At 48.0% G+C, this 15906-nt stretch overlaps 2 protein-coding genes across 2 annotated transcripts; one reads left to right on the forward strand and one right to left on the reverse strand.

The window, feature by feature from the left end:
- Positions 1-300: 300 nt before the first annotated feature.
- On the forward strand, positions 301-2238 carry LOC104080474 (interleukin-20-like). Its single transcript, XM_009582873.1, has 5 exons — positions 301-459; positions 570-635; positions 1422-1574; positions 1979-2053; positions 2161-2238. Exons 1-5 carry the CDS (start codon positions 301-303, stop codon positions 2236-2238), a joined length of 531 nt encoding a protein of 176 aa, XP_009581168.1.
- A 4990-nt stretch (positions 2239-7228) lies between these two features.
- LOC104080475 (polymeric immunoglobulin receptor-like) lies at positions 7229-13959 on the reverse strand. Its single transcript, XM_009582874.1, is given in 11 exon segments — positions 7229-7360; positions 8235-8293; positions 8425-8550; positions 8886-9004; positions 9549-9657; positions 10626-10952; positions 11395-11718; positions 12341-12546; positions 12548-12650; positions 13329-13654; positions 13874-13959. Coding segments are annotated over 11 exon segments (1917 nt in total).
- Positions 13960-15906: the final 1947 nt, after the last annotated feature.

The following is a 15906-nucleotide window of genomic DNA, read 5'->3' on the forward strand; positions in this document are numbered from 1 at the left end:
ATTTACATGCAATCTTTTACTGTTTTTTTTTTCTTTTTTTTTTGCTTCTTTTCCAATCTTCTGTTAAATATTTGTTTTTATTTGATTTTTTTCTCTTACACATGGGGAGTAAAGAAGAAATGGGTAAGAGATACTAGTCAGGGGTTTTTTTTAATACACGTGTACAGGTACAGGTACTATATAAAATACATGTATTTTCATAAGCATTACAATTGTGTAATTTAGGAAAGATAGAGAGGCAATATTGTCTTCCTTGAACAGGTCTCCCAGGCAACCAGCGTGTTTGCATCCTGCAGCGGCATGAAGGGATCCCAGTTGTTCCTCTGCCTCTTCTCCATGTTGTGCTGGTTGACTTTGATGCCAACAGCTGGGAACAAAATCTTCCACTTCGGACCCTGCAGGATTTCAATGAGCATGACTGAGATTAGGTCTGGTTTCACTGCAATTAAAGCCAACATTGTAAGTATTGCTCTGGGCTCTTGTGGAGCTGGGAAGCTCTTTAGTCGGCTGCTCCCGAAGCCCCTCTGGAGCCAGCACGTACATCACCATCTCTACCTTCTCCCGTGCAGCAAGCCAGAGACCCCATCAGGACCCTGAGCATCTTGTCTCACCCGCACTCTCTGCGCAAGGTTAAGGTAGGTGTCCTCACCGTGTCTCCAGTTTTTCTCTGAATAATTTCGACCAGCTAGCATCCTAACACCAGCCGTGAGGTACCAGCTCAGGGCGTTTGGGGAAGTTGTTCAATACCATGACTTCTTCTAAGTTCCTGCGAAACACAGGTGCTGGCAGACAGCGCAGGTCAGGGAGGATAAAGTGATGCGGATCACGTATGCGAAAAGAGGTGGGTGTCCCACTGCCGGTTCCTGCACCGGGCTTTCACCCTGACTGTCTTTCCAGAAATGGTGGGCAGAGATTTTATTTTTTTAGTTGCAGGTGATGCTCCAGTTACAGGAGCTTTAGCTGTGGCTCCCCACCACCTCGGCCAGTGGAGGCATAGCGAGGTGGATCAGGATTTGGGTGGAAAGTTATTAAAGAATCGAAAAGCAGGTGAATGTGATCTTGGCAGGTGAAATATATCAGAAATAAATATTTTGCATCTCTCTTACACTCTAAGGCACTAGACATGGGCCACTGCTTCAGGTCTCGGTCTCTAATACCCAGCTACAAAATCAGCTGATTATTTTGTTGACTCAGTGAGACTTGCTGAGGATGGATCTCCTGGAAAATCAGTCTAAAATAATTTCCTGTATATATTATCAAGCATCACTGAAAAAACTTTATATGAGTCAAAACATCCCACTGTGCTCAGCTACTGTGCTTGGTGTTAGAGATGGTTTATTCTGGAGGGGGTCAGAAGGGCTGGCAACTACAGGTTTAAAGCACTTTGGAAGACCTTTTAAAAATGAAATTTATTCCTTAAGTCTTCAGATAGATGCTGCATCACCCATCACCTCTTCAACTTCTACGTGGACAAAGTCTTCAAACACTGCAAGACCGAGGATCCGTATGTCAACAGAAAAATCAGCAGCATAGCCAACTCTTTCCTCAGCGTGAAGAGGAAACTCGGGCAGTGTGTAAGTCTTGGGGATTGCTACAGTTTAGTTTCATCTGTTAGTATTTGGTATATAAATAAACCTAAGCATTTTGTAAAGTTACAAACCCTTTATTTATAAAAATGGTTTTAACAAGAATACAAAGAATCTTATGTGAAAAGTCATATGTTGGCGGAGAAATTTTTATACTTGCCCACTCATCAACCAGCTCCCACGTTAGTTCTCAAGAACGATATTTATCCTGTCCCTCTGTCTATTAGAATAAACTCTGTTCTTAGCTGAAGTCTGATTTGAGGACCTGCAGCCTTTTCCAGAGTTTAATAAGGTCTCAGTCTATACAGTAATTTCCAGCATAATTAGAAACTAACCTCTTATTTTTAAAAATTAATCCCCCAAACTAATGAATTCTATCTTATCTTTTCTAGCATGAGCAAAATAAATGCATGTGTGGACAGGAATCTGCTGAGAAATTTAAGCAAATACTTGCGAACTACGAAGGGGTAAGTTGATGACTAAGCCTAGTAATTAATGCAGATACTCCGATTCTCTTTACATTGGGTTTTACTTGCTATCTTTGCTTACAACTTGTTCCTTTATATCATTTCAGCTGAATGTCATATCTGCAGCAATTAAATCCTTGGGCGAGCTGGATATCCTACTAGACTGGATGGAGAAATCTCGTTAGGGAGCAGAAGGCATTAATGACCCACCAACGGCCGGGGCTAACGAAGCTGCTGGGACATTGCACACACCAGCGGTGAACAGGAAAATAATGTACTGTATCAGTGCAGTTTCTCACTGATTGCAGCTGTGTTCAATCGAACACCGAGTGTTTTGCTAGCCAGGTACATAGGCGAACGCATCAGCAGAGTCTTGCGTTCAGATGGAAATAGTGAGTTTGATCAAATCAGCAGAGCACTTGCTTAGTTGACTTCTATCAAAGGATGCTCTCCAAGGGTAAATCTAAAAGGGTTTCTCCTGCTCGTGGACATAAGCTGTGATCATTTAATAAAAGTATTGTTTAAATTATAAATTTTTTGTATAGGGAATGTATATTCATGAGTGCTGAGTGCCTGCTGGAACTACTCTGGTGTAGTTAACGTTGCAGAGCAGTGCTCATAAATCTGGGCTCAGTCTTATGTGACTGCTGCCGTTGATTGCTCTGGCTGAAACGAGGTGCACAGGGTGAGAAATGCTTCCAAGAATAGATCCTAGCAGGTATGTCAGGCCTTATGTTTCTTTTGAGGTGACATTTTCTGCCTTATCAGTAAAAGAAAACTTTCTATGCAAGATATGTGGTTGCTGAATAGAAAAAGGTTCTTGTACGTATTATGTAATTTACTGACACTAGTAAGTTTTGTGGAAATCTGTTGCAGTTACTGTAAATAAACCCCATTTGAAACTGTGCTGAGTCTGTTTGTCAAAATTCTGAGGAATTATATGTTTCTTTTTGGCGAAACTTTCTGAATTCACCGTGGTGCCCTTTCATAGCAGATATTGTCACTCCTGGTAATGCTAGCATCCCAGAGGTGATGCATCATTCCTGGCATACCAGAGAGACCTGAATGACACTAAATCACCCCAGCTTGTCCACAAGACCATTTTTATTGTGCATAATGTATAGCTCTGGTCTGTTTTCACCCCTTTTGGGCTCTTTTAGCCACCAGTGGCTGCACACACGTTGCTGGTACCCACTGGTTCTGCATGATCTAAATCCCTTTTCCACTGTGTTTTCCCACAAGGTGTTAATACACATATCGCTGCAGTATCTGACAATGGCGGAGGACTAATGTGTTAGTAAATGAACCAAGACCACCCAGATCATCTCTCCAAGCAGCCAGGAGGTGTTATATACACCTGGTGTCGGGGCCCAGGTAAACACTGCTTATTAGCACAAGCTGCTTGGAGAGCAGTTGGATGTTTATGTCCCTGGTAGCACTCTAGTCCTAATTTTTCAAGTGATAAAGTCTTACTGCATTCATTAGACATAAGGCTTGAGTAAGACTGGAGGGTAGTTCTATGACTTGGTGCATTTTGCTCTAGGGATCAACTCTGCTGAGCAAGGTGTACCAAAACTCCCGCTGGCTGTGGTGGCATGAGCACAACCAGGGCGCTGCATGCTCTCCCCTGGCTCTGAGCAGCTCTTATCACATTAGGGTTGAGTCATTCCTTCTAGGTCTGAATCCTTCAGGCTTGCACAAACCTCTTTCCCAGCACCTCTGTTCCCATGGGACAGTCCAACACTCTCCAGCTCTCCCTTTCCTGCCCACGGGCACGGGCAAGCTTCAGCAGCTGGGATGGATGGAGGGCTGGCTGTTCCCAGCTTGGGAAATTTCTAATGATGCTACAGAGGTGACACAGGGAAGGTTCTAGCTGCAGAAGAAGGTCTTTAACAGGATTTTGTCATTATGGAATAAAGTCCTCGTGTCCTCAAGGAGAACCTAGTTAATGCTTTGGTTTCATCCCCATCACAGGAGGACCCCAGTCAAGACCTCCGGCAGCACACCAGCATCGCTGGAGCCTTGCATCGGTCCGGTGCGCGCTGTGCCTTTCATCGGGCGCCAGCAGAATGAAGAGCTGCAGAGGAGGAGGAGACTCCTTGTCCCTTCCCAAAAAGGCCGGTTGGTGACCTGGCTGGGTGAGCTCACCAGCGTTTGCCTCTAGCGCACACGCACGTGCTTCACACTGAGCAGGATTTGGTGATTCACTTTTAAAGGAAAGATCTCCTTGATTTGCTCGCTATCCTGCCTCAAATATTTGCTTATGCCAAAGGAAAGCCTCTGGGGGCTTTGATTCTTTTAATTTGCTTTCTCATGGGTTTTTGCAGTGTGACTTTCATTTGTCCTGGTGCCAGGGCATGAACGGGTGAATACATCCCTCCACGCTCTGTCAGTGTTCACGAAAGCTGATCTTTCAACACCGTCACACTTGAAATCAACCATTTAAGAAATGACAGGTATCTTGCACGTACCATGACTTTCTGTTAAAGAAAAACCATTAGGAATGAAGTGGTGATGCAATGAGATACCGCAGCTCATCACTGACCGAAGGAAATCAGTCAGCACGTTTGGCAAACAGTCTGGTGAAGGAGATGGGGCTGGTCGGTGAGGTCCCTGTGGACCTTTCCATTGATTGTGGCGGGCTCTGAATCACAGCTTGAGTAAGAAGTGTGAGTTTTATTCCACATCCTCAGCTTACACTGTCACAATTATTACTATTTATCAGAGTTCATTTATTTTGTATCCTGTGCGGAGGGTTGCATGCCTCAATCCATGCATGTTTTATTGCTTTCATGTCAAACTAAGTTTAAACTTCCCCGTCCACTGCAAAGCACTGCAGCAGCCCAGGGACATGCCCCTTTGGAAATGGGGTGCAAGATGGAAGCATCAGCGGTGGGAAGGAGCAGGAGGCGCGGGCAGGCAGCTGCCGGGGCTGAGGGGTGCAGGCAGAGCCGGCTGGCAGGATGCTCAGCCCACCCATGTTTCTCGCCCTCTGCACCTCTCCCGGGAGTTTGGCTCATTCTCACTGCTCCCAGCGCGGTGCGGGAGGAGCGGAGCTGAGAAAAGGACGCCGGCGGGCAGGTTGAAGAGGAAGCGGATTTGCGAAGGGAGAGTGAAAGGGGTTTTCTCCTCTCAGAAATTTCCAAGCCTTAGCATTCTCCTGCAGCTTTATGACTGCTCACCCCTGGGGACACTTTCCAAGCGCACGCCTTTCCTATTGCACCAGAATAATTCATTCACTTCCAGCAACTCCAGACAGGCGCAGACCTGTCCTGGCCCCTCCTCACCTTTTCCGATATCCAAGCCCCTTCCCACCGTGCTGCTGAAGGGATGCAGCCCGGGAGATGAGGCAGATGAGCTATAACCTGACATTTGAGGTACTAGCCTTGATATCGGTAAGGTGATGACTCCTGCAAGGGGGATGTGAGAGCAGCCCTGAAAACACAAACGCTGGGCTGGGAGGGGAAACACAAATTCAAAAAAAAAAAAAGTGGAGCTGCTGCCCTCCTTCTCACAGTGAGCCAAGCTCTTCTCAGCGCTTATTGGGGGGAGGTCCATGGTTCAGGAATAATTTGGGTTTTATCCTTGATGAAAACTCTGTGTCTGTAGGCTAACGCAAACAGCCGTGGCCTGACACCTTGCTGAACTCCAATACTGTTTTCATTTTAAAGTGCAGCTAATGTTTTTCTGAAACAGAAATACACTTGTGCTGTTACCGTAAGACCATCAGCTCAGGCTCTAGCCGGGGTGATGCTCCTCATTCTTTATATTTTATGGCTTGCAATCAGAGCTGCACGTAACCAGCACGGGCTCAGGAATTTGAATTTATCTGTGCGGTTTCTGCCCCTTTTCTCCTGAACAGCTCTGGCCCCATCGGACACCTCCGCAGCCCCTCTCCTAGCCAGGCAGGCACCAGCCCATCCCATTCCTGGTCTTCAGGGAAAATTGCTTCTCTGCTTTGTCACAACTTCTTCATCATTGCTGCTTCCTACATTGTTTTCTCTGCAGGGAATTCAGCTTTCTGTACCTGCATCTAACTGACAGGCAGCAGTGTCGTGCTGCTGTTTGGAAATCCGTGCATCAAGAAATTACTTTTCTGTGTTTAGTCATCTGCTTTCAAAAATAAGACCAAGAGACAACATTTAATTACAGTTATTCTCGTTTCCACCTGGATAAACATGAAGTCAGCCAGGGAAAATATGTGAGTGATGTGTGGCTCAGGTTTATCAAGCAAAGGGTGGGTTTTCAAGGCCACCCTCAGTGGGGTGGCTGCGTGGCAGAGGAGCACGGATTGGGCTCAGTTGTTCCGACTCCAAGTCAGAAATGGGAGATTGTTGGTTCAGCTGCTCTGGGGAATTTGGTCTGTATTATGCAAATACAGTGCCAGTGAACACCGGTGCCTATTGCCTAATCAGCTATATAGGCTGCTGATAGGTTGTCATACTAATTAATGTCATTCTGTGATCAATTCCTGTTGTTGATGAAAATGCACATGAGATTACTCAAAGCATTTCCCGTTTATCTCCATTAATTGTGGGTTTCTCCTACCATCCTGTGCCATTTGCAACACCAGATGTGATGCCGTAATGCTGGAGTAAGAGGAGGAGAAAGCCCCCCCCCAAATGCACCCTTTCTGCGCCTCTTTGGGTGCGCTCTCCCCGCACCCTCCCACGCACTGCGAGTCCCCCTGGTCTGCTGAAAGCCAGTGGTATTCTTTATTGCTTGTGCATAAAAACACTTCAGACCATGTCTGGTCTGCAGGTGCTGCCCTGTGGATGAGAAAGCTTAAGGAATCAAAAGCACAGTTGTTCTGGAGGGTTTTCCAGCTCCCTTTAAACAAAAATGAGATTTTTTTTTAAATGCACCTTCTGGTCTTTGAGAGCCCACCGTGTTGGAAGGGCACCGGTGGGGCTGGGGCCGTCAGTGGGCTAAGATACTCGAGCTCCTGCTGTTTCCCAGTCCGACCTGCTTGCTCAGACCTGCACCTCCAGCCCAGCCACCCCGTTTGGCATCTCACGATTCCTCCTAAATCACCGCTCGAAGCTGAATTTAAGCAAAAAAAGGTCAAGCTATAGCAAATTGTGGTAGCAATAAACAGTGCTGCTTGCTGATGTCTTGCTCTGATCCTCAAGGTAGAGCCGGTCCCAGTTGCTGCTGCCTCTCGGTCCCTCCCCTTCAGATCTGGCCCTCCCAGTTCGGGGGGGACACGGCCGGGGCAGCGCTGTCCCCCCCGGCGCCGCCCTGTGCGATGCTGCCGGAGGTGAGGAGGAAGGTGGAGTAGGCGAGGTCAGCATCCTCCTTGGAGTTCTGGGGAAGGACAGGAGGACACTGTTAGGTGGCCGGGGACGGACAGCAGCACGTGGCAGGGGAAAGGACAGCATTAATGCGGGCAACACCGCAGGGCCATGAGCTCCTTGGGATGATACAGGCAGGCTGGAAAAGTGGGACAATCCGGCGGGTCACGCTGGTGCCGATGCGAGAGCATCACGCCTTTGCTCAGCCCTGGGAAGACCCCAAAGATTTGTAAGTTTGGGACTCCGCTGCATGCCTGTCCCTGCGCGTCAGCATCCAGCTCACCTGTCCTAAAGCTGCTGGGTTTTACTGGTTTCCTGATAGTTTATCACCTCGGTTCAGCTCCTGGCACTTTCAACACCTACATATCACCTTTGATTAGGGGCTTTTAAAAAGAAGGGCTTGCTTCTGGCACCTTTGGTTACTGCTGAGTGGTGCCGCTCGACCGTGACCTTACCCAAGGTGGGGGGAGGCAGGGGCTCGCCGGGGCCACAAGAGCAAGTCATAGCTCTTGGCAGAGACCATAGCTCTTGGCAGAGACCTCCCTGCCTACCTCTGCCCCCGAACCGCTGCCCGCGTGGGAGCACAGCCTTGCGGGAAGGCTGGGAGGTGGGATGCGCTCTGACCTCTGGACATCTGCTTATCCCAGTGTTTCGTATTTATGGTAACTACCCAACCCCAACCTTCCTGGGGCTGTATTATTGTCTCTGCTAAAACCTGGGGTCAGGAAAGGGTGAAGGTCCCCCCATGGGGGCTGATCTGCAGCAGGTGGCCGGATCCAGGTAGGATGGAGAGCACCTGGCTATAAATAAGGCCCCTGGGAGAGGGCAGCTCCTTCGGCAGAGGCTGGGGGGGCGGCTTCCCAGGTCAGTGGGCTCCCTCCTCTTACCCTTTTTGCCTTCTTGGTCTCAGCAGCACTTTCCGGGGTGGCCACGGTGGTGATGAACTCTGCAGGGAGAGAAAGAGAGGTGTTGGGGTGTGCGGGCCATCGGTGGGCAGGTATTTCTGCGGCTTTTGCAGGGTCTTTCTGCAACCCCCTCCCTGGGGCTGGGGAGCAAGCCCATCAGTCAGCAACCTACCGTCCCCTCCTAGCTGAGTCTCCTGGCTCTCTTTCACGCAGGCGTTATTGCTTGCGCTGTACTCCTTCACGCTTTCGAAGTCTGACATGCTGATGTTTGTCCTGTAGCTCCCGATGGACACCAGGTCTGTTAAGAGGGAGGAGATAAATACCCTGCACGCTTCCTCAGTCTGGGCAAGCACGTTGGCATCCGAACTGCCTCTGGGCAAGGAGACACGGCGCAATGCCGCGTGCAAAGCCCGCGGAGGGGTGGTCTCTGTCCCAGCCGGGCGCCCTGTGTGCTGGGTGTTGGAGCCGTATGGATGGGGTCAGTGGGAGAAGCAGGGTCCCTTGCCTGCCCATCGCGTGAGGGGGAACCGGGGGAGCAGCTCAGCCCGGCAGAGATGGCAGCGTGCACAGGGTATTACCTTCCTCTTAACACTGCTGCCATTTCTTGAGAGACTAGAGAAGGCAGGGACTCACCAGACCTCTTCAGCTGCCTGTATTTAAAAACGGCGAAAGCTGTCGCGCCGATCAGGAGCACGGCACCAACAGGGCCCAGGGCTAAAGCAAGTGTATTGGGGCCGTGGCTTTGATCAGAGCTGGAAAGGAGGGAAAGATATCACTAAGCTGTGAAATACTTTACTTTTTTTTTAATTATTCAAGACTGAATACTCTATATGAATTTCCAGCAGTCTAAAAATCTACCTAGGATGGTAAATCTGAGTCAGCATGATGCAATTCAGTTAATGAACTGAATCCCAGCACATCACAGGAGAACAAATAAAAATGTAGGCCAGAGGTTGTGCCAAACCAGCCACATCAGCAGCTTGGTTATAAATGTGTGAAGGAAAGCTCTCTAATCTTGACAGAAGTATTTTCAATTACTTTTTCTGTGCCTGGAATTGCTAATTGTTCCCTTCTGGGCCTGTATTTTCTTGAGCTAGACGTTAATTTCAAGACATCTTGCCTTTTGCTGTAACTTTTTCGCTTCTTGTCCTCTGAGGTTTCGAGCTAAGTGCTTTAGGGACAAGATTTTTTTTGGTGTTGCTATACCACGCAGGCAGCATGCAAACACAGAACCAACAATGGGTTAATGGGAACTTCACAAAAACGATAAATGACAGAGGCTTGGAGAGAACGAACCTTTCTGAAGCACCTGCGCTTCCCACCCCAGCGTCGCTGTAGGCTCTTTCTTGGGCAATAAAGCCACCCTCGGCGTCCAGGAGGTCTGGGCTGCGGCCGGCACTGCTCCCTGCGCTCCCCAGGGAAGAAGGCGGTTAGTCGCATGAGCAGCTGCACGGACACAAAAACTAGTTGGGCGTATTTGGTGCCCGTGGAACTGCAGTGGGATTTGGCTGTACGTGGAGGCTCTTTAAAATGGGGTTTGGAGATGAGATCTGAAATAATCTCATTAAAATGGGGTTTGGAGATCTGAAATAATCTCATTCCAAATAATTTATTGCAAAAATCTCCAGTAGGCGCGCTCTGCCTATGTGCTTTTGAGAGGTCTTGCATTTCTAAGTTCTGCCTCTAGTATTTCCTGAACAAATTTTGAATACTTGGCTTGCTTTTATTTCTAGCTCTTTGCCTGCCAAAGGCAGCGAGATAAGGCTGTTTCCCTCTGTTTTCACTTTGACCATCATCCACTTAGGGTGGTTGCGTGTGGGATATCTAGTGCTATACTTTGTCTCTGCTCTGCTTCTAACAATTTTCCTTCCCAAGAAAAATAAGATACTGCACCAAAGCTATGACTAAGCCCCTTGCTGTCCAAGGGTGATAGCCCTTCCTTTCCTGCTCCCTACCGTTTTCCTGTTTATTGAGATAATAAGCTCCCTGAAGCAAGATGTGTCTCTGAACTACATGCAGTCCTTCACCTGACAGGTGTCAGACGTTGCTTAAACTATATGACGCTACAAATTGTAATAGCAATAATTAGTAAGGACAGGGTTAAAAAGTAAAAATGGTGTAGAAGGAAGTGATTTTTAGACTGGTGAGATTTTTTTATGACAGGGAAGCAAAAACCAGTGAGTGAATGAAAACATCTATGACAGGTTGCACAAAATCAGGGTGATCTTGGCACCTAGTCTGGAGGCTGCCTGGGTGACAGCACTTCTGTTTTGAGGTGCTGCAACCTAGTGGATATGGAAAGGACTTTTCTCTCGGCAAAAGGCAGCACGATTCACAGCCCTGAGGAGCAGGACAGCCCCTGCCTGCCTTTGCCTTGGAGCTCACCTTCAGTCACCCGCAGGTAGACTGCCATGGTTTCCCCGAAGAGGCCATCGCGCTTCACTCCACACCAGTACCACCCCTGGTCTGTCTTTGCGACCGAGTCGAAGCTGAGGATAACCGTCTTGTTGTCAGTGTCACAGGTAACGTCTGGCCCCGGCTGACTTTGGTCAGAAGAAGGCATGGGGGTGCAGGTGGGGCCGTTCCACTTGCACCAGTACTTCTGGTAGGAGTAGTACTTGCATGGATAAGAGCAAGTTAAATCGACCCGTGAACCCACTTGCGCCTCCACTTCCTTCTTTCCCTTCAGTCCAGGTTCTCCTGCAAGGGCAAACAGAAGATCAAGGCTGATATTAGTGGTTTCAGTGGTGGGAATGGTAGTCAACAGGGAGCGGTGCTGCTAGAGATGGTGAACCAGGAGATGTATCTTTGAGGGAAAGTGCTCCTTACATTGCTAAATCAATGTTAAAGATGCCGTATATGCATCTCTGGGTGAAAGCTGGGGGTTTTTTTGCAAGGCTTAAGAAATACTTGCATGAGAAACTTTTGTGAACACTTTCCCATAAAACTGAGACCTTGTGTTTCCTTTTTAAAGCTGCTGGGGTGTGAGGGGATTGGCACAATGTTTTGCGTTATGAGATAAAAGTTCAGAGCTGGACCTCACGTATCTTCCCAAAAAGTGAGACCTGCTCCTTTGTGGTGCTTAGGAGGTTGTTTCGTACCTACCGAGCGGGCAGAGAACTGCCAACGCGCAAGCTCGTACCGTCTATGATCTTCAGCTCAGCTGACGATTGCTGCTCCCTCTCCTCATTTGTCATGCACCAGTAATAGCCGTTGTCGCTGTCCTTCAGCTGGTTCAGGATGATGGTGATCGTCCTGTTATTTGGGCTGTCGTACATGGCCACTCTTCCTTCATAAGGGTCTGCCACATACCCGGAGTTTTCTATGATCTTAGCACACCCGTTCTGTCTCCACTTGCACCAGTACCTCACTGAGGACTTTTTTAGAGGCTCATAGCGGCATTCAAAAGTTGCTGAACTTCCTTTTACTCCAATTATTGTGGGCTTTCCTTGAGGAACGCTTGTCTCTGGAGATAAAAATGAAATGAGCACTATACATGTCTAACTTTTGCCCATGTGGCACTCTCCCAAGAGAATAAATATTATCAGATCAAACAAAGCTGTTTTGGCTAAAGCAAGGCTAGCGAAGCTCAGGGCTGCAGACGGTAGGAGACGGTCCTGGCACTGCTAGGAGCTGACCCTAAAGGGTCTGTCAGGCCTTTCTTTTTCCCAAATTCACTGGGTGGTTGTTGTCTTTGTGTACTGATATTTCAAAGTTTTGCTCCTTTTGCCATGGGAAGGGCAGGTCTTCTCCTTTCTACATCTGTCATTTTGAGATTTAAGGAATTAAGACTTGAAGAGACAGTTTGCATGTCTCAAACTACTAGGCAGAATTTGCCTTCTGCATCTTTGGGCTAGCCAGACCGGGGAAGATAGCTAGCCACTGCTGGGGAAGTTAAGTCTTGATGCAAGCTTTATTAGTGATGGTTTAGTACATTACAGATAATTAAATGAATAGAAAGAAGTATCTAGATGAGAGGATAGGATAATAGCGCTCTGCAAAAGGAAATTAAAGTTCTTGTTAAGTAAAGTGAGACTGCTAGTGACGCTTCTAAAGAGAAGCAGAGATGAAGAGAAAATATAACTTACCCTCATAGACATGCACGTCCAGTTCCTTCGTTTCTCCGTCCTCCCCATAGGACCCGACCCCGCACAGGTACAAGCCAGAGTCTTCCCAGCCCATCTGAGTTATCATGATGCTGAATGAGCCTGGAGGCTCCACATTGCTCAGCAGAACTCGCCCTGTGTAATCCTCATCAATATTCCTATAACTATCGACGATGTTACGGCAGGCAGAATTTCCTCTTGCTCTCATTCTCCTTCCCAAAGCTGCAGGACATGGTCAAAGTGCTGTGCAGCTTCACGTAGAAGAGCTCAGCTCCCTCGGGTACATGTGGACCTGTGCATACAGAGACACCAGTCAGTGTCTACTGCCTGCTCTGTTGGTAACTGGGCAACTCCCCTATGCCTCTGGAGGCTTTTTTTTTAGCATAGGGTTTCTCTCTACTTTGCTATATTATATGATCATGTGCCACCCAGCTGTGTCCCAAGCCTGACACAGGACTGAGGTCTCTGTGCTGGATCACTGCCCGCTCTATAGCGGAGTTTCTCCCAGAGCCTTCTTGCCAGGGGCTGTGCCACGAGTTTGCACCGTGCTCAGCACCAGGGGCCTTGCCCAGCAGCGCGGTGCCGTCCTGCACACCGTGCTCTCGTGGACTTGTGCACAGGCTTGGCTCCCACCGCCTCAGCCATGGGTCGGAGGGTACGTGGGAGTGACGGGCAGTTCTGCCCTCTGACTGTATCTCCCTAAATTTTAGGAGATGAGAGAGGTCAGCAGTTTCTAAACAATGTTTGTGACCTTAAGATGAGGTTCGTTTAATCTGATTTTTATGCCACACTCTTGGTCAAAAAATTCATTCTGTAAGATCACAGGGGAAAATGAAAACTGCTGTTTCCCAAAAGCATGGAGCATCTTGAGCTCTTAGACACTGGACAGACAATCTGTGGAGCCTTATTAAAGAGGAGAGGGGAAAGTAGAAGAAAATAATACTTTAAGGAGCCCCAAGACTGTAATTACCTTCAGAAACATCCAGACTGACTTTGTGGGAGAGCCCTCTGCCATTGATACCAACACCGCACTGGTAGGTGCCTGCGTCTGCCATCGTCAGCTCGGAGAGGTTAATCTGGAAGCTTTCTGCCTCTGGGTAGTCAGTGATGGAGGCTCTGCCTTTGTAGCCTGGACTAATGTAGCCGTTGGTGGAGACAACGGTCATGCAGCCTGTGGCCGATTCCTTGCACCAATACTTTCTGTCATGTCTGTTCACACGGGTGGGAGGGTAGAAGCATTTCACGGTGACTGACCCGTTGAGCAGACCATATACCTGCCGTGGTCCGAACACAGGGCTTGAGACTGCAAGAGGAAAACACGTTGGCTGTACATGTCAGCTGTGCCACACAACCCGATGGGACTGCAGAGCAGGTCGGGTGTACCGGGGCAAGCTGTGAGGTCTGAAAGGTCCCATGGCAGTGATGGGGTAGAGACACTCCCTGAACCCTGCTCCCCAGTAATGCCACCTCTGGTCTTAGGCCACCCACAAGACCTGTGCCCCAGACAGGTTACACTTACTTGCTGCCTTGGGGGGGTATCTGCCGCTTGCAGATTCTGTTGGGAGGAAGGCGAGTAGGAAGATGACCGCTAGTAAAGTCATTTTTCTTGCATTCCCTGGAAAAGGCACAGAAGTTGGTGAATAATCACATTTGCAAAATGATTAAGTTAACTGATCAAGTCATCTAATAACTTTCATGCCTGGAGGATACAAGGGTTGTGGGTACTTGAGCTAGAGAGAAATATAGCATTTAATTGCTTCTGTCAAGCAATTGAATGGGAAAGGGGGACCTGAACTCTGTTCTTGCCTGTGTGGCTGCATGGCATGATGACTGCCCATGGCTCTCATCCCAACACCCCAGTCTTCCCTTCTGTAAAATGAGGGGAGTTGTTCTTACAACAAACTCTGTTAATGCAATGCTTGCAAGCCACCAATGTGTCCGTCAGAGAGGAGTGCCCCAGGGACAGTGTCCCAGACAGGCAACAGCAGCAGTGTGCACAACATAAGGAGCGATTTTGGCCAAACCAGAAGAAACTTGATTCAAAATCAGAAATGGTATCTGGTTTTACACTTGTAAATCAGAACAGCCCATCACAAGGCTGAAGTCCAAAAATGGTCCAAAAGCTGCCGAGCCCTGGCAGGCATGAGAGTCAGGTGGCAACCCGGAGCTCAACTGCTCACTTGACCCTTGTCAGGAGATAATGCTGCTTCTAATAGTTTAATAGCTGGAATCATATTTAACTTCCAATGTTGTTCATGCAGTGAAAGGAAGGCTTGTTCACTTGTGAGCCAGAGTGCCAAAACCACTCCTTAGGAAAACCTGCTCTCACAGAATCACAGAATGGTTTGGTTTGGGAAGGACCTTTGAAGACCATCTAGTCCAACCCCCCTGCCATGAGCAGGAACGTCTTTCACTAGGTATGGTGCTTAAAGCCCCATCCAACCTGACCTTGAACACTTCCACTGATGGGGCATCTACAACTTCTCAGGGCAGCCTGTGCCAGTGTCTTACCACCCTCATTGTAAAAATTTCTTCCCTATGTCCAAATTTCTTCCTTATGTCATAGAGCAGGGTTCTCATCTGAAGCCTGTATTTAATTACTGCTCTTTGATTCCCTGATCTCTTCAAGGACACACAAAAGAGAAAAAGGGTAATATTTTCTCCTCTACTTTTCTTTCCTCAGCTGCTGCTAAAGTTAGTGAGATGCAGGGATTTACCCCTCACCCCCCACTCCTCCAAGAATCAGACTTAAACCAATAAAGCACTGTCCCACCTGTATATCCAACAAACCTACTGCACTAAAATTAACCCTTGGCCAGGACTCAAAGTTATGGCCCTTGGAGAATGTCAAACCAAACTGCGTGTCTCTTAATGTGTCCAGAGTCTTCAGGATTAATATTTCTGATCTTCCCCTTGTTTTGGACCAAGTGATGGCTCAGAGGAAGCCAAGGCTCTTAATTCACTAAACTATTTTCTTTGGCCTGAACTGAGTGTGCTGTTGGACGCTGCATGGTGCAGTGGTGAGAATGTGCATTTCCTGGGCATGGCTGTTGTTCTACCTGTGTAGAGATGATGATAAGTGCCAAGGAAAGTCTTTATAAACATTCAGAGGAATTTGATTTCAGGCGTCAAGTGACACAATTTTATTAAGGGTAATTCCCGGTAGAAGAAAAAGGCTTTTATTTCCGTGTTAAGATGAAAGGTGTTCTGTTGTGCTTTCTTCCTTGTATTGTGATTTCTAATTGCTCAGTGGCCACTTGTCCATGGCTAATAATTAACTCACCGAGCATGAAAAATGCTCTTTCATACATATCCCAGAAGTAGCCAGTAAGACAAACACAACATTCTGCAAACAATATGCCACAAAAAGGGCCTTGATATTTGTCCCTTGCTAACAGCAGTTCCCCTGGCTGATGGTCACCTCGCTGCCCTCCACCCCTCGCTCTGCAGGGCAAGCAGGATCCCAGTTCAGCTTTCCCCTTCTTGGCAAAATTTGAATAATCTGTTAGCCTGATTCCCTTCCAAACCAACTGGCTACCTCAGGGTTA

This window comes from Fulmarus glacialis, unplaced genomic scaffold (genome assembly GCF_000690835.1).
Source record: "Fulmarus glacialis isolate BGI_N327 unplaced genomic scaffold, ASM69083v1 scaffold21348, whole genome shotgun sequence".
Taxonomy (NCBI): Eukaryota; Metazoa; Chordata; class Aves; order Procellariiformes; family Procellariidae; genus Fulmarus; species Fulmarus glacialis.